The 24055-nt window shown below is 34.8% G+C and overlaps 1 protein-coding gene across 1 annotated transcript in view; it reads right to left on the bottom strand.

Moving 5' to 3' along the window:
- Positions 1–24055, bottom strand: part of UBR5 (ubiquitin protein ligase E3 component n-recognin 5) — an 80001-nt gene that overhangs the window by 50482 nt on the left and 5464 nt on the right. The window contains exons 2-9 of the mRNA XM_015816367.1: positions 18298–18342; positions 17273–17354; positions 17045–17121; positions 16175–16294; positions 14127–14316; positions 11863–12022; positions 3616–3765; positions 1160–1353 (exon numbers count right to left, since the gene is read on the bottom strand). Coding sequence (XP_015671853.1) covers positions 1160–1353; positions 3616–3765; positions 11863–12022; positions 14127–14316; positions 16175–16294; positions 17045–17121; positions 17273–17354; positions 18298–18342 — 1018 coding nt within the window. The remainder of the gene's footprint in view (positions 1–1159; positions 1354–3615; positions 3766–11862; positions 12023–14126; positions 14317–16174; positions 16295–17044; positions 17122–17272; positions 17355–18297; positions 18343–24055) is intronic.

The following is a 24055-nucleotide window of genomic DNA, read 5'->3' on the forward strand; positions in this document are numbered from 1 at the left end:
TAATTCCAGCTTTACATTTCATTCAAACCAGGAATCTATTATTTCTGGATTCAAAGCAACCCAGATATTATAGACATTTCAAGTTGTGATTTCTGGTCCTGGCTTCTTCCAAACTATAGGTTCTGGGTTTTGAACAAATGTGTTTAATTAAAAAAAATTAATGTAACTTTTAGCAAATTGAAAAGGAAAAAAGGGACTGATGCAGAAGCCCTGGCTTATTTGTATTTTAACTTATTAATTCAAAATACCTACAACTGAATCACTACCTTCCTTTGATACTTCAGATCAACCTATCTTATTTTCATTTTAATGGCTAAAGAAGCCAGCATTTCTTATCATGAACATTAATTACACTAACATCTGCACCATCAAAAAAAATGTAGTAGCACTTATAGCAGTAGCACTTAGACTTATATACCACTTCACAGTGCCTTAAAGCCCTAAGCAATTTACAGAGTCAGCATATTACCCCCAACAATCTGGGTCCTCATTTTAACTGGGAAGGATGGAAGGTTGAGTCAACCTTGAGTCAGTGTGATTTGAACTGCCACAATGCTGGCAATTGGCAGTCAGCAGAATTAGCCTGCAATACTGCATTCTAACCACTGCACCACCACAGCTTTATAATCTAAAGCAGGCATGTCAAACTCGCAACATCAAGTGACGTTGTGTGACATATCGGGACTTTTTCCCCATTGCCTGCCAGTTTCTCCACTGATTTTTTAGGGAAAGTGACAGAGAAGATTGTAAATGTGTTTACATACGTGATCATGGGTGCTTGGCAACTGGCTATGAGCACAAACAGGTTGCAAAGCAGTAGATCTGGATCACCTTACTAGGGGGATGTTTTACGATGGTTGGAAGTACTTTATAGGCTATAAAGCACCTGTGCATGGCAGCTGGAACTTTAAACAGCTGTTAAACAATTAATCATAAGTTGAGGACTACCTGTATGTAAATTGTCCTATTATTAAGGTCAAGGATTATTTAAACTATGTATGTATGTACTGTATGTACTGTATGTCTAGACCATAAATTTAAGATTAAGCAATACCAACCACATACATATAACACAGTGTATTTTCAGACTGTTGGAAAGAGAAGAAATGTAAATATATAGTTAACACATCTTATACATTTTTTTTTTTTAAATCAGTACCTTATCTGGCCACCACTGCAAATCTTCTCCTAATGAGACAGGGCTTTGGACAGGTGTATTCTTCTTGTCAATGTTTGGCTCTCCTTCTTTGCTTGTAGAGCCTCTTTCATTATCAAATGAGGCTCCATCAAGCCACCTTCGTTCACGCAAACGTAAAACGGACTCACGTTCACGCAACAGCTCAGAGTCTCTCTCTAAGGGAAGAAGGAGAACTGGTATGCAATTGGGTCACACCAGTGGGATAAAAGTAAGCCACTCTCTAGTAAAGACCCTTCAGGATGCAACTAACAGCAATTACAAACTATTATAAAATATAAACATCAAAATGGCATGCAGCACTCAAAATATTAACCCTTTCAAGCATATGTACTATTATTGCCAAAATCATTTAAAATATAAGAATTATACTCAGACCCAGGAAGCTTCAAGCTACTTAAAATGAATTCATTTTTTAAAATTGTATCATTGGATATATAGAACAAGATTTAAAAATTTGTAGTACCATATGCAAAGAGTATATTATGGGTGATGTATCAAACGGTATAAACAAAACAAAACCTAGTTTCAATTAACAAGGATTTGAAGAGACTTTTTATCTAGCAAAAAAAGGAGTGTTTATTAGAGAGTCTCAGCAGTTCCCCCACCACCCCTTGAAAAGGTTAACACACAATCTTACAGTGTTGTAAATTTGCTACTCCAACCCCTCAAACAAAGTATCTAGCACTTGATGTAATTTATTTTTAAGAGTAAAGTTGATTAAAAGAAAAATTTTAAGTCAGAAAAGTTCTAGAAAGATTTTTTTAAGGAAAATGTTCCTTACCAAAATGCTTTCCCTTCAATTGGCCTACAAATTGTCTAAAGCCAGTACGCCAGTTCTCTCATACAATTAAAATGTTAAGTCAGGTAATCAAACTAAATATCCAAGACAATATATATATATGGAAAAATAGGATTTTTCATCTTAACATAGAAATAACCTTAGAAAGGAAAAGGGAAGGGATTTAAGAAAAATCAGAGGATGAATAATGCATTTATTATTATTATTATTCTTTATTTAATAACATTCTTAATCAAAACAAGCATGCTTTCTTTTGCTTTCTTTACTTAGTCTTCTGTCACTGTCATCTTACTCTCCACTTCCTTCAACAATTAGTTTAAAAATGAATATCCATCTAGCTTTCTGATAACTCCTCTAAAACCAATGTTTTGTCAACTTTTTATTTTTCCTCTTATTCAGACCTCATAGTTTAGTTGACTTCTAATGAGACTATAATGAGGAGGGTTAGGAGTATGTACATTAAAAAGAGGTAGTGGCATGTATATAATTCTAAGCTTGTCCTCAAGACCTATGCATAGTTTCATATAGATAGATAAGGCCTTTGGTTTTAATCTTCACTAGCATGAGTAAGCAACCCATTCCCCTTCAATTGTGATTTTCATAATTTTTTACTATTAGCCCTACCGGCTAGATTTCATGGGAATTAATCCAAAACAAAGTAAACAGACTTCAAGATGTCTAGAAGCTTCATAAATAGCACAATGAAGCCATATTTGATAATTTGGAAAATCACTTTATATTCACAATGTACAGCAAGTATAATAAAATCTTTTAACTAACTTACATACTGCACTAAGAATAGTGAATTCTGCATCTGAATACTAAGAGAAATATTAAATCAGTAGAGTGAAATTCAAGAAGAATTTGTAGCAGTAGTTGGATTAACAACTGATAAAATGCTCTGGACAAAGTACTAGTTTGTTTTTTGTTTGTTTTTTGAAGAAAATTCCAGATCCAGTGTTGCATTTCATACATTTTCAAATCTTACTTATAATTTGTTTTTATACAAAATATTCTTTAGCTGCTATTTCTAAATCTAAATGCAAAAAAATAAATAATGACTAGGCTTAAAGCTGATTAAATATATTTTAAAATGTCACTGACATATTTTGCAAAGGAATTATTAACTATCTGAGTGATACATAATGAGCTGTGAAGGAACTTTCACTGCTACCTATCTGAACACAGGTAGGATTTCTACACTTGCTATAAAATTATGCCTCCATTTCAGAGAAGGCAGAAAATTCCCTATGTACCAACCAATTTTAACTTATTCTAAAGTAAACAAGCTATCTTCTGGGATCTTTCAGAAGAGAATAAGTTTTTAGGTCAATCTTCCATAAATCTTTTTTAAAAAATACTGGCTTCGGGCAGACAATTTTAAAAGCCTCATGCACATTTCAGCTGTCAAGACATTTCAAACATACTACTAGTAATTATTTTGTAACTTACTAGAATATTTTTTGAAATGTTACAACTTAGCAGAAAGTTTTTAATTGTCTATATTTAGAATAGAAATTGCACACACAAATCTAAGACAGAAATCAGCAGCATGTGCTATATCTAGTACTGCACAGCAATACTACTTATTTACAAAGAAAAAAAGGTGCAAAATTACCTCGGGACGAGCTTAGCCTGGAAAGTGATGAGCGCCGAAAGGATGGATAACCAAAGTAACTAATATCTTCTGAAAACATAGCATCAGCATCAATAATGACACTTGGGTGAGCAGAATGTATGTCAGCATCCAGAAGAGACATAAGATCCTCTATAAGAGGAGACAAGGATCTGAGGTAAATTATCAGCTACTTGAAAATAATCTAGAAAGACCATCACCAAACAACACAAATCCACTAACAAAACTGAACTTTTCTTCCAATTCCCTAACATATAAATATTTTGCCTACTGCTCACATTTCAATCAAGCAAAATATCCTAGAATGCTAATCCAATGTTATCTACTGTATATCAACTGCCTGCTTGCTGCTTCAAGCCATTAAGTCTAATCTCATCCTAAGAACTCAAATGTTAGACAAAGCTATGAACAGTTAAGCAATATAAAAAGAAACTAAATTGTTCCACAAAACAGCATGTGAAAATGCTTCCTTCAAAAGAAAAGAAAAAAGAAAGAAAGAACCTCTAATTTTATCTGAAACTAAAACAATTGTTACCTAAACTGAAAAATGTCATTTTAATGGGGTCTATAGATAACTATGCAAAAAAAACATACACATATCTCCTGAAGAAAATATTTTATGAGACTACATTTATGGTATCAAATTAACTGAACTGTTGATAGGGCAGGAGAGTGCCTCACTTTTGAATCACAATCTTGGCATAAAATCTCAGCTGTTGATAGAACAAACAAATGCTCTCCTAGTAATGGCTTTTTTTCTATCACTTTCTATTAAATTTAATTTCCAGCAGAATAAGAAATGCTGCCTAAACTGTCAGCAGACGCAGTTAAGTTTATCCAGTAAATCTCAAGCTTTATAAATTCAACACCTTGCATTTTAATAGACTCCTAACCAACAACGTGCCGCATGTAATCCAGCTACAACAGACACTATTTAATCCTTACTCACCTGTCGCTTTAATTCCATGACCTCACTATGATGTCATGTACAATTCTTTTATTTCCCATTTCTTTTCTAACATAACTGAATCCTTAGCTATCAAGTACTGACTCCTGCTACAAATAATCCCAGTGAGATCATAATTCAATTCAAATAACCTGACCTTGATTTTTACAGATCAATATACAATATAAATATTTATATCCCCTATTTTCCCATGTCCATCATTACTGTTATTTCTTCCCAGAATCCATGTCCTATTGCTCTATTTTAAGAAAACCCTGGTTTATGCAATCCTTTCAGCGTCCATCCAAGAATTACACCACAATGGAGCAGTACCTCAATAACTTTCCACTTCTCCACCTATGGTATCCTATAAGAAATGTATTACGTTTCTGAATTACAAACTACAATTAACAACTAAAAGTGGGAAGATTTGCTTTTAAATGCATCTTAGCTACTTTTCCACATCTTATTAATGAAAGAATCAATTACTTTTTAAAAACAGGTTAGAGGTGTGTGAAGTTTCACAAAAGAAGCTCCAACCATTAGCATTTGATTCAAATTTTTTCCCACATATAAACTAAATGAAAAAAAAATGGGATAATTTCCAGCACCTTAGTTCCTTTCTTCCTAATTTAAGCTTCTGGTCTGAGAAAACCTGAGTACTGAATAATAATCAATCCCCCTTCAGACTGACCCTCTAAAGAAGCATTGGTTCTTGCTTTCAAGTAACTATTTAAAATGCTCAGTGAATCAACTTAAGAGCATTGTATTTCACAGCTATTAGTTTTCATATACATTCATGCTCAGAGTCTGATTTATCCATTTTGAAACTACAAAGCAAAATATTACAGTAACTATCATCTTAACTGCTAAGCAGGATCACATTTAATTTGCTGAATGAGTGAGCATTCAGGAAATATCCGAAGTATAAGCTAGACTAAGAAGTTGGGGCAGAAAAATCCTAGCAGGCAGCAATAACAAACCACTCTGCATTGTTGCCAAGACAATTTATATGGTCATTTCCACGCAGTCACCAGGAATCAAATGTGAGTTGGAGCTTTTACTTTTACATGCATACCGAAAGGCAACCCACAAAATGACAACAAGTTGCCTGCTCTCAATATTGTTAATAATATTTATAAGTTATAATTATAATGTATAATTCTCCTTTCTTATGAACTCAGTACTAAATATCTTCAGAGCTGTCGTGGGTCTCCAGGCTGGATATAGTACTACAGAATAAGGTGGGAAACAAGACAGTGTAACATTGATTCTGTAGGGTGCTTTTAAATCCAGCACTGATGCTGGACAGCCATGTAACAATTGTGGCAATTAGGTTTTTCATTAATTTCAGCTGATAAATCTTGAAGAAGCAAACCTAGATTTGGTTATTTGCGGGATGATAAGCTTAAAGCAAGATAATAGTACACTCTAGAATTCTTGGGGTGCTGCAAAAATTTTAGCTAGCTTGGAATATAGAACCAAACATGCTAAAGGTTACCTATTTATGATTCCACATTACACTGAAACTGCTTTACTATTTACTAATTGCTTTGGGGTACATAGTTTAGAATCCCTATTTCCCCAGGGCCATGTGTGCATTCTTTGGTCATGTCATGCTCCATAAGACTGATAAGTTCGGGAAACAAGTTCCATGTGGATTTCTGGAAGAAATGTAATGCTAGTAGGCTAATATAAAAGAAATTTGAAAACTAAACCAAGTGATTCTCTCACACAATTTATACATAGTGTAATTAAGGCACAGTTACTAACAGTCTCTTTCTCATACTTCCCCATTCCCCTAAATTCAATAAACTTTTCTCTAATGGCCTTGTTTCCTCCCTTAACCGTCTTGCTGCCTCCTTTATTTGTTAGGTATTCCGTCACATTATTACATTTTAGGGCGATTTTTAAAATGTAATTAGACATCTCTCTATATCAATGTTTTTAATATTGTTGCAATGTGTGTATTTACTGTGTGTTCGTGCCCAGAGCTGTTAAGAAATTGGTAGCATATAAGTTTTTTAAATAAGCAAATGGAATTCATATTATTCACTTTAATCAAAAACCATATCATTCATATAATGTATATTAATTCGCTGTAATCTAAATATGTTTATTAAAATTTAACAAATAAACTCAACCTTTTACTGCTTTCCTTTGTAATCTTACATATCTGGGCAAGACATTCCACTCTATAAAAATGTTGTACAAATTTATGTTGAGAACTAATTATAATCCTATAGTCTTATACAATTTTAAAAAGTATGTATTCTTATACAGTTCCCTTGAACAGCTGGCAAACTAGATCCTCGCCAAGAACCTGAATAAGACATATACTGTATTCTTTCTTTACATTCATCCAAAGTTTAAGCTTTTTCACATAATAAATATAGATCTACCATTCAAATATAAGATTGTTAAGAATGGAGTTTCAGCTGCCGGATCACTTTCTCATTTCAATAGAAGAGAAATATGTAGCTGTGGAATCCTTGGTGTTCTCTGAGCTTGGTTATTTGTAGAAATTTCATTACCTGACTAGGCAACATCATCAGTGCTAGTGAGTATGGGGATTGCTCCCTACTATTTATATACAGTATATAAGATGTTGAGACTCTCTAGAAAGAGTATAGAGAAGAGCAACAAAGATGATCAGAGGACTGGAGGCTAAAACATATAAGGAACGGTTGCTGGAATTGGGTATGTCTAATTTAATGAAGAGAAGGACTAGGGGTGACATGATAGCAGTGTTCTGATATCTCAGAGGTTGCCACAAAGAAGCGGGAGTCAAGCTATTCTCCAAAGCACCTGAAGGCAGGACAAGAAGCAATGGATGGAAATCAATCAAGGAGAGAAACAACCTAGAACTAAGGAGAAATTTCTTGACAGTTAGAACAATTAATCAGTGGAACAAGCTGCCTCCAGAAGTTGTGAATGCTCCAACACTGGAATGTTTTTAAGAAGAGACTAGACAACCATTTGTCTGAAATGGTATAGGGTTTTCTGCCTGAGCATGGGATTAGACTAGAACAGGGGTCCTCAATCCCCGGTCCGTGAACCGGTACCAGGCCGCAGCATGTTAGCAACCGGGCTGCACAAACAAGCAAAATCCCATCTGCGGGATGCAGGCAGCACACAAAACCACATCCCCTCTGGTCCATGGAAAAACCTCTCTCCACATAATCGGTCCCTGATGCCCAAAAGGTTGGGGACCTCTGGACTAGAAGACCTCCAAGGTCCTTTTCAGCTGTATTATTATTGTTGTTGTTATTTCTCCTAGCAATGTTGGTAGAGGTATGGTTTTCTCTTTGGCAATTCCTTGACCAGGGTATTGCTTTCTGCTTGTTCGTCTGATGTTAATCCCTGCTTATCTAGGTTCTTGCTGAAGGAGATGATGTGTTCTGATTTCTTTATTTATTTTTAAAAAATTCTTAATTAATTTTGTTAAATTTTCTCATTTTCTCACAACTCAAAAAATGAAAATATTGTCCTATTGGACAAAACAACAATAATCTCTAAAAGGTTAGTTTTCCCTGATCTCAACCACTATGAAAATGTAAGACATTATTAGTCTTCCTTTCAACATCAAAATGAGACCAAGATTTCTCTTTTTACAACAAATTCTGTCCATGCTCAGAAATTCAAGACACTGTTAAGAAGGAAATATACAATAAACTAACTTAGAATGAGTTCATACTTTTACTTGGAATTCTCTGGATAACTGTTGCCCTCCATTTTTCTTCTTCCAAAATGAATTCATTATACCTTTATATATGGCATTACCATTCAAAAAAAATTAAAATGTACAGAACTGTATGATAGCATAGCTGCTCAGCTACCCCTGTGTTTTTAGAATTTCAGAAAGGGTTGTTTTTATTACATTTAGATTGAAGGAGAGAGTCACTGACAAAGGAACTGAGACAAGTAATTTTCTCTTCCAGATCTGTAACTAGGAGCTATTCTAAATCTAATAAAACAAACTGAAAATGAATCTTTCCTAGTGACCTATCTGAGAGGTATCTCTTCTGAATTCTACTTAGTGAAAACTAAAGAAAAAAGTACTGTAAAATAAGTCTATTACCCCTGCCTTATGCATCATTTAACATATACTATTCAAATGAAAATCATATTAATACCTCTCCATTGTTGTTAAAGTGATATGATTTTGAAAGCCATATTGGAACCAAATAGAGCTATACTGTAATATTGGCTGTAAATATAAAATGTTCTGGAAAATTGGTCAATTCAGCAGGAACAGAATTATAATACTATATAAGACAAATGATAGATTATAAATTTGACCCATGAGAGGGGGTCAAACACAAGCATTCAACAGTGAAATAACTACTGCTTTACAATTTAAAAGCATTTTTAAATGATAATAAAATAGCTACTCCAAAGTTTTTTCTTAAATTACTACTCTGCCTATACAAATGCTATACACATTTGCTACTGAATACTGCAATCAGAATTCAAACGTTTTGTATAAGCCAAACAAAATTACAACTTGGCATAACCATAAAGCAGAATTGTGGAAATGCTTTAAGAACCAGGAAAACCTTAGCAGTCAACCAGCAGGGCTTTTAACATTTGCTTTTACAAGAGCAATTTATTTCATATAGCTTTATAGATTTTTTTTCACACAAATATTTTCCGAGATTGACACAGCTTTGGCAATTCTTATAGCAGGAAAGTTTTTAAACTACAAAAGTTATTTTAATTTCTCATTCTCATTATACTGATTGTAATGCTCCATTTTAAATTTCATATTTTGTTTTACTACTATAAGGTATCATATATTAAGCAGAAAGGTAGGGTATAAATTTAATCATCATTATTTTCACTGACAGCATCTTGTCATTTAGGCTGACTTAGCCGCAGATACATCTATGAGCATCTCCAACAAATTGTCTGTGACTTGCTTAGCCAGGTTTAGTGAGATATGTAAATATATACGTTTTCATCTACAAAGAAGAAATTATAGAAAGAAAATATGGGCTGACATTAGTTTGTTAATAGCTTCATTCTCTGGCTTCTCCCAAATCAGAATGCAGTGTTGACATGTCATGCTATCACTGAATAACGAGACACAGATATTTCTTTCCCCACATCTTTCCAGATGTTATCTGCATGTACTCAAGGATGTGTTTATCATTATGGCAGCTATATTTATTTGTATAAAGATTTTTATTCCAATCTTCTAATTTTACACACTTATAGTTTAGAACAGGAGTGAACAACTACAGCCCTTTTACCTGTGGACTTCAACTCCCACAATTCCCGAGCAAGCATGAGTGGCTCAGAAATTATGGGATTTGAAGTCCACAGCTTAGAAGAATATGTGAGGTGACATTGTAAAAATCATTTTGATTTTTTTTTATTAAAATGAACAATAGACTGAAAAAGAAAAACACCACTGCCAATGTGAGCATATTAAACTATGAAGTGCTTTTTAATACTTCCTTTTTAAAACCAGCACTATACAACATTGTGCAACCAAGGCATTAAATTATGTATCTCTAGCATGGGAAACAATAAATTGACTTATTAAGATCTGTTCTACCATTCAACTTGCTGAACTGCAAGACACCACAAAATCAAATTAACTAGTCTTAAATACAGATTATTAGCAGCACCAATAAGAGGAGGGTTCTCGGGGTCTTATATTGTTGATTTTTTTAATCCTATATGCTACCTGGAGTGATAAATAAATAAATCTGGAAGCTAAATTCCTTATTATGATGTTAATAAACTAAGAAAAGAGGAATTTCAACAAACATAAAGTTGGAAACATAAGAAATGAATGACAGGTAGTCCTTGACTTATGACCACAAATTGAGCCCAAAATTTCTGTTGCTAAGCAAGACAGTTGTTAAGTGAATTTTATTCCATTTTACAACATTTCTTGACACAGTTGTTAAGTCAATCACTGCAGTTCTTAAATTAGTAACACGGTTGTTAAGTGAATCTGGCTTCCCCACTGACTTTGCTTGTCAGACGGATGCAAAACATGATCATGACCCCAGGACACAGCAACCATCATAAATATGAGTCAGTTGCCAAGCATCTGAATTTTGATCACGTGATCATGGGTATGGTGCAAGAGTTGTAAGTGTGAAAAACAGTCATAAGTTACTTTTTTTCAGTACTGTTGTAACTTTGAATGGTCACTAAGTAAATAGTTGTAAGTTAAGGACTACCTGCATAATGATTGATCAAAGGTAATATATTAATCAACTGGAAAACCACTACTTAATAGAATCAGTAGTAGAATAGTAACATTCTAAACCTCACATGGCAATTCATATATTTAGATGTGCATTTTTTATTTTATTTAATCAATGGGAATCTGGAAGCAAGTCTCATATGACTAAATATTTCACCACAGAAAATAAGCCTTTGTCTAATCATAATCACATTAACTTCTTCCCCATTATTATTCCATTCATTTCCAAAAACACAATATTTAAACTGCAATAGATTTATTCTAAAAATATTAACATTAAGCTAATTCTATGGTTATCAAAAATAATATAAAAGTGCCTTCTAGCTTCTTCTTTTAGTATAATCTTTTTTCTTCAACAATTTCTATTTTAATAGAGGTCTGCTTTAGAAAGTAATTGTGAAGAAATAAACAGGACATAAAGATCTATTTTTGCATGCAGTGTGCCTTGTTAAAGTATTCATTTCTAAGTCATACATAATCTGTGGCACAAAAAAACACTAATTGTGGGTTTAATTACTACATCTCAATGCTGCCTGACTCCCAAACATTATTCTATGCAATAGTTACATGTTTTTGAACCAAGTTACTCAGGCTCTCTCTTGACTTTTATTTTTAAAAATCAGAAACTTGTTTGAAGTATGAATTGTTTAACAGAAACCTTTCAACGGATACTATAAGTGGATCAATTAAGATGCCCAAAATATGTACATTCTTATAATACAGAACTTCAAATCAGAAAATTGAACAATAATACAGATGACTTCCAGAGTCCCTTACGTTTCATGATTCAGTGTGGCTTCTTCCTGCACTAGGCAGTATGTTGGACTACAGGATTCCTAAGGTTTCAACCCTCATATTTTACATATTCACTCCAATAGTAAAAACCTGACCTGATTTTGCCTTACCTATTCTTTTTTTCTTTCTTCCAAAACACCAATACTTTTTTAGAAGAGAATGTTAATTATTTATAAATATTGCAGAATGAATACCTACTGAACTTTATAAGAGCTTAAAATGATTTTTTTAAAAGGAATAAGAAAACATTTCCCACACAAACCTCCAGGAAGATAGGATTCACTTGCTGTATCATCACCATCATCACCATCCTCATCATCACGACTCAACAAGTTGTTCACCGCAAGATTAACATCAAGATTTGTCCGTTGAAGTTCTCTGATAATTACACTTCTAGATTTTCCTTGTAAAACAACTTGTGCCTATGCAAAACAGAAGGCATGCACACATTAAGCTGAATAATGATTCTCAAGACAATTCTGACTTACAAAAATAAAACATTCCTGAGAAATTAAACTGATTACTACAAATAGGTTAAAAAGTAAATAGAAGTTCTTAGTGCAATTAAAATTGTGCAACAGTAAATACAAGTGAACTGTGACAAAGAGGAACTTAAATCTGCCAGATCCCTTCCTGAGAGTTCCACCCGTCCCCGACCCCTCTATTTAAAATTCCAACATGTCTGGTTGTGGTTATTCTCCAAATGAATGAGTTCTACCCAGCCATGTAGTTATGCTGCTAGCAGAATGGAGATGGAGAATATTCAGATGAGAAGATTCCCCTACTTCTTTTCATATAGAATCTAGACAAGTCATCAGAACAAAAAAATCACTCTTCCTTAGTCTAGTTCTAGGGAATGCTGCAGTATTTTTTTTTAATCTCATACTTAAATTTCAGTTTTATTTGAGTTACCAACAAGCAAGTTTGGAATGCATGGTGCTAGTATAAACCCAATATTAGAGGAACAAATAAATAATTTTTATTTTAGTAAAGGCATCAGAGTAACAGTATGAGAAAATAGTTTAGACACTAAAAGACAATAGGATGAAATCTACATATCAAAACTAGAAATCATTAACTTGTAAGCATACAGCAAACAAAGAGACAAAGTGGTCAGAGAATGGGAGCAGATATAGAACTACACACTCTACATAAAGTAGCATTAAAAAGAAATAAAATATAAGGCAACATTGTTAGATTACTTCTACATCACCTCCAACAGCAGGAATACACCAACATTTTAAGAAAATATTTATTCTTTTGCACCAATTAACTTTATCAAATGTTGAAAGTTAGCTCAAAACTGTTGTGTTACCTACCATAAACCATGTCTCTTTTTCATACCTGAGTAATCATCTAATCCTATCTGGTTCATCAAGAAGGACATGTTACTGACCCCATTGGATCAGAATTTCGACTGGCAGGATCTGCAGCATGCCTTTCCTGACTGGAGGGGAGCCTTCTCTGCCATGTCCCTGCCCTATGAAACATCTTATCATCAGAAGTGAGGCTGCCCCCCCCACTCTATTGACTTTCCAGAAGAAGGTTAAGTCCAGATTCTGCCAACTGAAATGTGGATCCAAAAGTGGTATGCACACATAGGATTGCTGTGACCTTAAGGATGCTCTCTCCATCTTTTAAACTTGGTATATTTATATATGGTTTTTATGGTCTCTTTTACTGTAAATAGCCCAGGGTCACTTATATAGTGAGATACTGGATATATAATGATTAATAACATAAATTTAAAAAATACTCATCCGACTCAGAGGTAAAAGTAGTTGGGAAACACGTGAATGCTTGCCCCATTCTGAATCCTGGAGATAAATCTCTTAGTCTTAGAAGATTTGCCATATATTCTCTATGACAATAGTGTATGATTACAATAGCAATGATTTTGGGGAATCCTGCAGTAAGAAGATATTTTCAAAACCCTGAGTGATAAATTCTGTTATTGTCAAGTAAAACTAGTAGACATACCCTGAAAAATATTCAGCAACTAACCTATTTTTCAATCCTTTTCCAGTTCTGAAAAAAAAAAATCTTTTTTTCAAATGTGTGCATTTTATGTTCTTTTGAAAACGGTTAAAGTTCAGATATCTAAGTTTAGATTATTATCTATTACAGTTTTAATTTACCTCACACACACAGTTATTTAGACAGAATGACTTCCATGTAATGTACTGTTTTGTTGTCTGTCATCAAGTAACTAAACTGATTTCAATCCATACTAGATATCAGTTCTTGAACTTACAACCCCAGTAATATTAGATGTCAGACTGAGGGAGAACAGCTGATAAGCATATGCTGCATATCAAGGAAAATGGCAGGCAGGCAAAAGAGATTGAAGTATTTGTGTATGTGTGTGAGAGAGAGAGAGAGAGAGAAGAGCTAGAGAAAGACACAGAGAGAGAGACAGAGAGAGACAGAGAGAAATAATGGAAGAAGTTTAAAAACTATTCACTGACACAACCAATTTCTTTGTTATAGAAATTTTAAAAAATTCACCCTAAGCGAGATTCTTACCTGTGAAATGAGTTCTTCTGGGATAACAGATGCTGGAATCACCGGTTGTGGTTGACTACCCAGTAGACCAGATCCTCTGTCACGTCCAGTTCGAATGACTCGTGTTTGCCTTCGTGAATCTCTAGCTCCAGCTGATGATCTACCTGATGATCCTCCCCCACTTCCTCCCACACCTGAGCTCCATCGACTTCTGGAAAAAAAATCAAAAACAAAGGATCAATGTTTCTGAATTATTTTTAAAGTTATCATATATCTGAACTGAACTGTTCCACAAGATACTGTCGGTTAATTAGTGTTAATTCTGCAAGTTTTGCAAAAGATTAGAAACACTTCTGAAACTTCAGTCTGTGCTTATACAAAACATACCATCCCAGAAACAAAATGTATTAATACCGGTAGTCCTTTTAAATTTTAAGCCCCTCAGATCTTTTTAGAGCTGGGTGACCTTGAAATCTAAAAAAATAAATACATATTTTTCAAGGGATTCCGGGAATGTTCCATTTTCTATTCCAAGCATAGTGTGACAATATTCTAAAAGCTAGCCTACTAAATTGGAAGCTATGCACTTAGAAATATTAACTTTTCAAAACTATTAACCACCCCAATGTAGTTAATAGAAAGGTAGATTTTGCATATGATTCTGATTGCAGAACTATATCTAATACTGGAATAGATTCTTTTTCCTTTTCTATCTCCTATATCTTCTCTGAGCACCAAGGGTTCCCTTTAGTGGGGAATATCCTCTGTTTCAACCAGTTCTATAATTTGTTCAAAGCAACACTATACAACAATCATCATCTATCTATCGGACAATATGCTTAAGCTTTCGCATGCAGAGGTGACACTGATTTTTACAATCCGAATATCAATCTAGAAATAATTTAAAAACAATTACTTTATATATAACATATGCTTATGCTGTTACCACATTAAGTATCTTTCTAGGCATAGATATTAAGAAATCTCACATTATCTCAGGAATATTCTTTTCCTTCTAGAAAAACAGTGATTGTTTTAAAATGTTTATGAGTAAAATGTAAAAAAACATTGATGTTAGCCAGGACTCATTTTAAATTGTTTTTACTAGCAGAACACATGCACGATAAATCTATTCTAGCAGCTGTTCATAACCACTATCTTTAAAACTGAGTGAACTTCTCTAGAGCAACACAACAACTGAAGTTAAAAATAAGTGTTTCAAATTATTCTAGTTACAATTCTAACTAGATATGCTATCATGGATCATTTATAAATCATGCAAGCTTTATTCAACAAGAAAGAGCAACAATGAAATAGAACACAAAACAACACATATCTTCAAATATTTCTCCTAAAAAGCTTTCTAAGTGTATTTTTAATAGTAGTTTTGCATGGAAAAATATGCAGGATATAAATTCACCTAAAATACTTATTACTGTTGAAGAAGAAAATCTAAACTACCTGTAATAGCATTATCTAGTCTGAAGATTAAAGCACAGATGGTCCTCGAATTATGACTATAATTGGGAGCAGAATTTCTGTTGTTACATAAATCATGCTCAATTTTATAAACTTTTAAAGCACGGTTGTTAAGTGAATTACTGCAGCAAATAACACAGATGTTAAACAAATCCATTTTCTCCCACTGTCTTTGCCTGTCAGAAGCTGGTGGGGAGGGTGCAAACGGTGATCACATGACCCTGGGACTCTGCAATCCCCATAAATACATGCTGGTTGCCAAGCACCGGAATTTTGATCATGTGACCGTGGGGATCCTGCAGCATTCATAAGTTTAAGGACCCATTGTAAGTCACTGCTTTCAGTGCCGTTATAACTTTGAACGGTGGTTAAAGGAATGGATGTAAGTCAAGGACTACCTGTAGATTAAATATTTCTTCAAAATTTAAAATTTCTTCAAAATCTTGCTTAATAGCATTTAAAAATAATAATTCTAAACCACCTCTGCATTGGAATGATCTTCATACATATAGAGATGATGTTATGCGTATTCACACATAACCAAGTATAGTATACAAACAGGTTGCAGCCTCAATCCTATCAAAACTTACCCAAGGGTGTTGCCTGCCAGTCTGCCCAGAGTTTCAGAACCAGACAGAAACCATGGGGAATCACTAGTCCTGCCTGGCCTGGATGTCCTTCCTGCCCCTGAGCCACTGCTCAACTTTGAACTGAAAGTAAAAGATGGTAGATCAGTCACAATACAATCCCAAATGGGTTAAAAACAAGCCCTGGAATCCCAGGTTTAAATTCTCAGGGATTCAGTCTGGTAACACACCAGCTTAAGCAACACCCTTGGGGAATCTTCCAAACTTAGCTAAAGGATATGGCAATCTAACAGGGAAAAAGGAAAAGCATGCAAAGCATGCCAATACAGCTCTTTTATTAGAAAATGTTTTATTGCAAAAGTAATATTAACTCTCATGGTGAAACTATTGTGTATATGTTCAAATGAATTACTATGCGTTAATTAATACAATCAAATTTCAAATCCTTGCTTTTAAACCCAAACTTGAATTAATATAATACTCCTATATCCTTTTAAAAACTTTATTAAGTCAGATAAAAATGTGGATCCAGAAAACATATCCTGGCAAGTGGTAACATCGTAAATGAAAATATAATGTCAATTCAGTTCTATTAAGACTATTCAATTCAGCAGTCAATGTTGGTTAGGATATCTAAATTGTTTTTAGTATTTATGATTCATTTCTTATTATTTATATGCAAATAAGTTAGAACTAATTTTAGCATCTATAAACATCATCAAAAAAGTACATTTAAAAATATTTTTTAAAAAATTCTCTCATTTCCTAGGTTTATTTTCAATTCTGTTAACAATCCAAATTAGTAACATTTAAAAACAAAGTGGATTAAAATATTTGATACTTGTTACAAATCAGAACAAAAGTAGCTCTTACCCATCATTATTATCAGGTTTACCCAATTCTAATCTGTCTGGCTGAACTAAAAAGCCAATTCTGCAGACTCTACCATCCTAAAATTGAAAAAAAAGTGTCCATTAAACATTATACTTAAATTGCATTATTAACATTTTTTAGCAATTATTAAGTTGGTCTAACCTAGGACATCTAAATTTAACTACACAACCAGAATATTTTAATTGCAGCCTAATGTGTATAATTTACCTCAAGAAGAAATGCAGCATGATTTGGTCCCACTACACACTGTTTAATTGTTGCCTGTTCCAATACATTCAAAGGAGGATGACTGAAAAAGAAAAAAAAGAAAAATCCCATGAGTAAGACACTTTTCTTGCTTTAAAAAATGAAAGAAGATAAGTAGCTTGTGATATGACATGAATGGCTATCTCAAAATTTATTTTCAATTGTTACATTTAAAAAACAGACACTTCTGGAAACTCTCTGTAAAGTTTGTTTGTTTTTTGCTGAAAATGCATAAAAGTAAACTACTGATTTTGGGATTTATTGATTAGAAGGTTTGTTTATTGGAAGAAGGGAACTATGATAGACAATATAGGATGGAGGAGTTGCTAATTGCTATGATTGTAACTGCCACAAAGAAGATTGTTTCTTTAGATATCTTTCTTTTTCTTGCTTTTTTATTATTCACTTTTTTTACTCTTTTAGAATCTTTTTCTACTTTTTTGTTTCTGTAATTTTTTAAGTTTTTGTAAAAATGTTAATAAAAATATTTTTAAAAAACAAAGAAAACTATAAAGTAGATATAGTTTATTTGAAATAGTACTTCAAATAAATACTTTTAGCTGAACAACTTGATGAATAAAATACCTATTTTTAAATAAAGGGATAACACTATATCATCTTGTATTTAGTCATACTTATTTTTTTACAAACATCTGTCTTCATTTGTTACAGAGGAATTCAATGTATCACAGATATCTATATATCTATATACAGAACGAAAAAGGTTGCGAGATACAGTGGCTACAGATCATATTATGACAGTCCATTTTTAGATCTTCTGAAACCAATCAAAGCAAACCTTTGCTTTCCAAGTTGTAATCAATGAAGAGCTTAACACAAACATACAGCCACTTGGGTACGCACACCTGCTTCTCCTCCATCCCCCAGTGCCCACCCAATTAGGTAGCTGAGTAGAAAAATAAGTTGGAAGATCTTTAAGATACCAAATTTACAAATTCAGAATTGCAACAGTGAAGATTTCTCACCTATTTAAGTTGTACTTGTTGAGCTTTTCTGAAACTTCTCTTAACCTGTAAGAGGAAACAATACATATTTTAGCAAATATAAGCATATATTAATCAAACACATTTTATGTGCTTTCTGAAACCTGACAAGCAGTCCTCAACTGATGACCACAATTGAGATCGGAATTTCAATCTCTAAGCGATGTGGTTATACAGCAAGACGTCATGTGACTGCTTTACTTAGCAGCCACAATTCCATCACTCTCTATTGCAGTCGTTAACCGAAAATCACAGGTCATCATCAGAGTTTTCCAAAGCTGTCCAAAGCAAGCTGTAGCATCCTTTCGAAGATGTGCGGAAGTTAGCACAACTTTATGAAAACAGCATTGCTTAACGAAAGGCTCAGGGACCACATGTAGAATATTCCCCAGTGAAGCTGGGTCTGAAAAGGAAGACACCAAAGGGAGCCAGGCACTTCTGCTTCAGCCACGGTGGCTGGGCATGAAGGAGAAGGTTGGTGCAGTGAACTGGAAGAGAAGGCAAGTGGGGAGTGAACCAATCTGGTGCTTTCTGAGGAGCAAACGAATCCTGGTGCTTGCTGGGACAGACTGAGCTTCCCAGGGCATAGAAAGCAGTCCCAGAGCCACACGGTTCTGGGGCTGCTTGCTACCCTCAAGGCAGGGGCAGGCAGCCAAAAGGGTATAAATAGGGGGAGATAGTTGGGCAAGGGGAGTTGCAGTGGGGCTGCCAAGCACCTGAACTGTAATCACATGACTGCAGGAGCACTACAACAGCCATAACTTCGAGCATGATTTTTAAGTCTGTTTATCGAATGTTCACTGAATGAAAGTCGAGATCTATTTGTATAAGGCAGAACTGTAGCTTAACAGGTATCCTGGTAACAAAATTAGAACAAATCATGTGTACTAAGTTGTTTATATGTTTATATAGTGTACATAAATACACACACATCAACCATTCCCTTTCAGAGCAAGGAACTTTCTGTAAACAACAAAAAAGGATTAAGAGGTAACCAGCCAAATAAATTAAGGCATAAGAAAAAAAAATAGCTAAAATCAGGTTACCCAAATAACTTTTCCTGTACCTCTTATACCAGTTTAGTCTAGCAAACATCCTTGCTTCTATCATGTCCATGCACTGCTTCATATACTGCTTGAATTCTTCTTTTGACATTAATTCATTACCCACTACAGATCACATACTATCTACTACCCTTCTGAGAGCATTTATACATCCTAAATTTTCCATATATATTTTTATCTTTATATAAACCCTATGCTGTATTCTAGTACGTATTTTTGCAAAAAAAACCTAGAATTATATATTCCATTTTCATCATCAAACACAATTACCTCGGTCTTCAATAAATTATTTTCTAGGCATGTGCTGTTTTACACTATACAATCTATTCATAGATTTTTCACTTGGTCACTTCACTGTCATTTATAAATAGTCCTCGGGTTACAATGGCAACTGGGACAGAGATTGCCATCGCCAAGTGATGCAGTTACATAACACAACATTATGTGACTGCATCACTTAGAGAGGGCAATTCTGGCTGCTCTCATGATCTTGTATTCCACAGTGGAGTTCAAAAGAAAAAGTGCTTGGAGTGACTTACAGGAACAACTTGTAATACCTGCTCCTTTATTGCCTTTTCTTGGTATTCGAACAACCACAATGCAATCAAACAATCCTGGAGAAGCTGTAACAGTTGCAACTTCATGGACCAGTCATAAATCTTTCTTTCAGCTCTGTTATAATTTTGAATGATTGATGAACAAGTGGTCATAACTTGAGGACTATCTGTATTTGTTTTCCAGAATTTCACATATGCTTCCAAGATTTCCTTAATTTTCACCCCAAATCATTTCCTGTTTTTTAAAATTCCATTCTATCTAATTGAAGCCTTTCTTTAGCCTTCTTCATTTCCAAAATAATTTTTATTTCCATCAAACTGCTCTGCATTTTTCTACGCCTATTTTAATATCAATATTTGTTCTGCAGGATCCAATCTGGGTCGGTCCTGGGATATGCCTTCATTCATAAATATTCGTTCTCTTTGCTGACATTCTCTGCAATAGTTATGCATTATTTCTTTGTAGTTCTGATTTTTTGCATCATTTTTATATGCATTTTTTTCCTCTTCCACACTTCCCCCAAGCATCATTTTCCAAACTGCCCATTTGTGTTTCTCCACATGCTTATGTGGCACTCGATAACATTTCTTTAGTCTATTCCAGGGGTAGGAAACCTTGGCTCTTTTATGACTCGTGGACTTCAACTCCCAGAATTCCTGAGCTATCATCCCTCTTGCATCCTTCACCAAGTGTCTCATTATTTCACCATTAACATTATATGGAGCATGCTGTTAGATGTTATGCTGATTCTTTTGCCTTAAGTACAAGTAAATTGACTTATTCTTAAAACTATGTAGTAGAAACAGACCTTTTGCTAAACACTTTCCAAGCCACAATTCCCAATCCTTGTGAATGATCTATCACTTTTTCCAGACACTCTTATCTTCTTACCATCCAACCAATCATGTCATTTACTACAAGAATCTTTTTCTCTATATTCCATTCATTCTGAGCATTGACCACGTTTTTCCAAATTTGTCTCTAAGATATCAATTAACGCCATCTTCTGGAGCATAACATATAACTATCACCAATGTATAGCAATTCCGGTCATAAGTGACGTCATAAACGGAGAGCTATCTGTATAAACATCTATAGTTTTTAAAAGAAAAAGGACTAAAGAAATTAGAAATATAAATATTAGGGCAAATTTACTCAGAACTGAAATGAACAGATTTTGTGAGAATGTTCTACAGGTAAATGTAAGCACTCATTAGGAGAGAGGCTGCTGAAAGTAGTACCAACTTCTAGCTGTCTCTATTGGAGTAGGTTGTTGAACATCTGCCCAAAGATGTCAACATCCTGCTCCCCGGGCTACAAGATTTACTACTCTGAAGCAACAGAGGTGCTATCAAAGGGGACTCCCTTAGGATGGGAAACTCTAGTACTATGTATGCTATCTGAAGACCTCTATTTTCTACCTAGTAAAGCACCTGTGTCTCCTCTAAGGAACTGGATCTGATGTTTTCAATTTCAGTTTATTTCTTCCTTCCAATAGCTCTTTTTACAACCACAGATTTTAAGTTAATTTTTGTTTTTACTAACTTTCTATCCTAAGATTTACTATTGCAGAATTCACAATACAAGTCATTCTCTCCCCTCCCCTCATCCCCCTTCAATTTACTTTTATCTCATCTTACTGAATAAAGAGCTTTTGAGTTCGTAAAAGCTTACACATTTTTATGACCTCTGAATTAATCTAATCAATCTCAACTGAGGAAAAAAATAAAGTTACAAGATATTGGAATTTAACTACATTTATAGTAGAGTTATTTACTATTTATGTCACTTATATGACTGTTCACCTGCCCTGTGGAGCTAACGATGAATTTCAAACAATCATAAATAATCAAAAACAATTAAAACAACATACCATGCTTGGGTATTTCACAGGCTACACAAGCTAGTTGTTGAAGACAGCCTTACCTATGTATCCTAGTGCACAGGCCAGGGGAAGAACCAGGTCTTAGCACCTTACAAAAAACCAGCAAGGTCACCATAATCTGCCTCTCAGAAGAGATGCAGTTCCATAGTACAGCGTTCCCTGACCTTTCCGGCTTGGCGGACCAGCAGAGGCAGCGGGGGGGGGATGGTTTTGTGTGTGCATGCGCGTGCCACTTTCACAAATGCAGTTTCACACATGCTTGCCCACCACTTCCACAGCTCAGTTCCGAATGGGGATTAGCGATTCCTACTATAGAATAAGAGAATAACAGAAGAGACCTTGGAAGTATTTTAGTCCAACCCCTAGCTCAAGCAGGAGACCCTATTCCATTTCAGACAAGTGGTTGTCCAATCTCTTCTTAAAAGCCTCCAGTAATAGAGCATTTACAACTTCTGAAGGCAAGCCATTCTACTGATTGTTCTCATTGTCAGGAAATTTCTCCTTATTTATAGGTTGGATATCTCCTTGATTAGTTTTCATCTATTGCTTCTTGTCCTGCCTTCAGGTGCTTTGGAAAATAGGCTGAGCCCCTCTTCTTTGTACCAGTCCCTTAGATACTGGAACACTGCTATCATGTCACCTCTAGTTCTAATGCATAGAGTAGATGCAGTGATAGAGAAAGTCTGTTTCCTGGGCTTCATCAGGTAATGTTCTTTGATAGAAGGGACACAGGGCCTACCCACCCTGTCAAATCTCATAAAACAGGCAGAAATAACTGGAGACATGTTATCTTGCAACTTGGCACTGGTCCATAAAGGGCTTTGTAGAGACAACCAGCATCTTGAACTGCACCCAAAAATTCAATAGGAAACACTATTATCTTGCAAAATAGAGATATTAAGATCTATCAAGGCATGCCAGTCACTACTGTGATACCACTTCATTCTGGATCAGCTGTAGCTTCAAGGGCAGCCATATACTGCACTGCAATAATTCAGATGGAAGACAAGAAAAAAACAGTACAGGTCACAACAATTTGGATCTGAAATTTCATAAGTTATTGTGGTCATAAGTTGAGGAGGCCATGTGACCAGACCTGAATTTTTTAAACGTTTTTATGGCAGTTGCTAAGCGAATCCGTTTTTTGCTGTCACAAAGTCACAAAAAGTCCAGTTACTGCCATCTGCTACAACCAGTCATAAATGCAAGCCAGCTGCCAAACACCCAAAATTCAGTCATGTGACCACTGGAGGATGACATTTTATGACAGCTGGAAGTGCTTTATGGGCATAAACTACCATTCTGAAACCATCATAACTTTGAGTGGTTGTTAAATGACTGGTCATAAGTGGAGAACATTAACGGTTCCTGATCTATGGGTGCCATTGGCACACAAGATGGATATGCACAATGGTTTTCCTAGCCAAGATTGCTACCTGCTCTTTGAGCAGGAGCCCAGGGTGTAGACCAGGGTGTCAAACTGCCGGCCCACGGGCCGGATGCGTCATGTCAAAACCGTGCCCACCCCATTGCCGGCAATGGGAAAAAAAGTTGCGGTATGTCACGACACGTCACATGACGTTGCAAGTTTGACACCCCTGGTGTAGAGGATCCCATCTGGGAAAATGCTACCCTAATCAAAAAGAGAAAAAAAAACCCAAAACTAACAGCTATTCAATCTTACTAGTTTAAATCTGTTCCTTCCATCCAGATTCGCAGAGCCTCCTGAGACAGTAAATTTTTAGGCACAATTTTAAGTGCTGGCTTTAAACTATAAAGCCTTATATAACTTGGCAAACAGAATTGACCAATAAACTGCATAGGAAGAACTGCTGACAGTTTCGTATAGCCACCCACAAAATATTGGGGGGGGGGGCTCCCATTTTATGGAAAAGTTTTCCAGAGAAAGTGAGTATTGCCACAATCCTGAGGACCTTCCAGAAGCTGGTTAAAGTAGAGCTCTTCTGAAGGTTTTTTTTAATGAATGCAGGGACAGTGAAATGTAATTACGGTACCTTTTTAAATTAAATTAATAATAATGCCTTTATGATTTCACTCTTTTACTTTATATTGTTGCATTTGGGATGTTTTTATTTTGCAGCAGTTCAAATATATAATAAATAAACACAAAAGCATTAATACAATAGAGACCACATTTAGGCTTTCCCTGGGCTAAGTTGTATCACAAAATTTAAAAAAGCTGCTATAAAAGAGCCATTAATACCAAAAATTA

This window comes from Protobothrops mucrosquamatus, unplaced genomic scaffold (assembly GCF_001527695.2).
Source record: "Protobothrops mucrosquamatus isolate PMUCROS unplaced genomic scaffold, P.Mucros_1.0 scaffold439, whole genome shotgun sequence".
Taxonomy (NCBI): Eukaryota; Metazoa; Chordata; class Lepidosauria; order Squamata; family Viperidae; genus Protobothrops; species Protobothrops mucrosquamatus.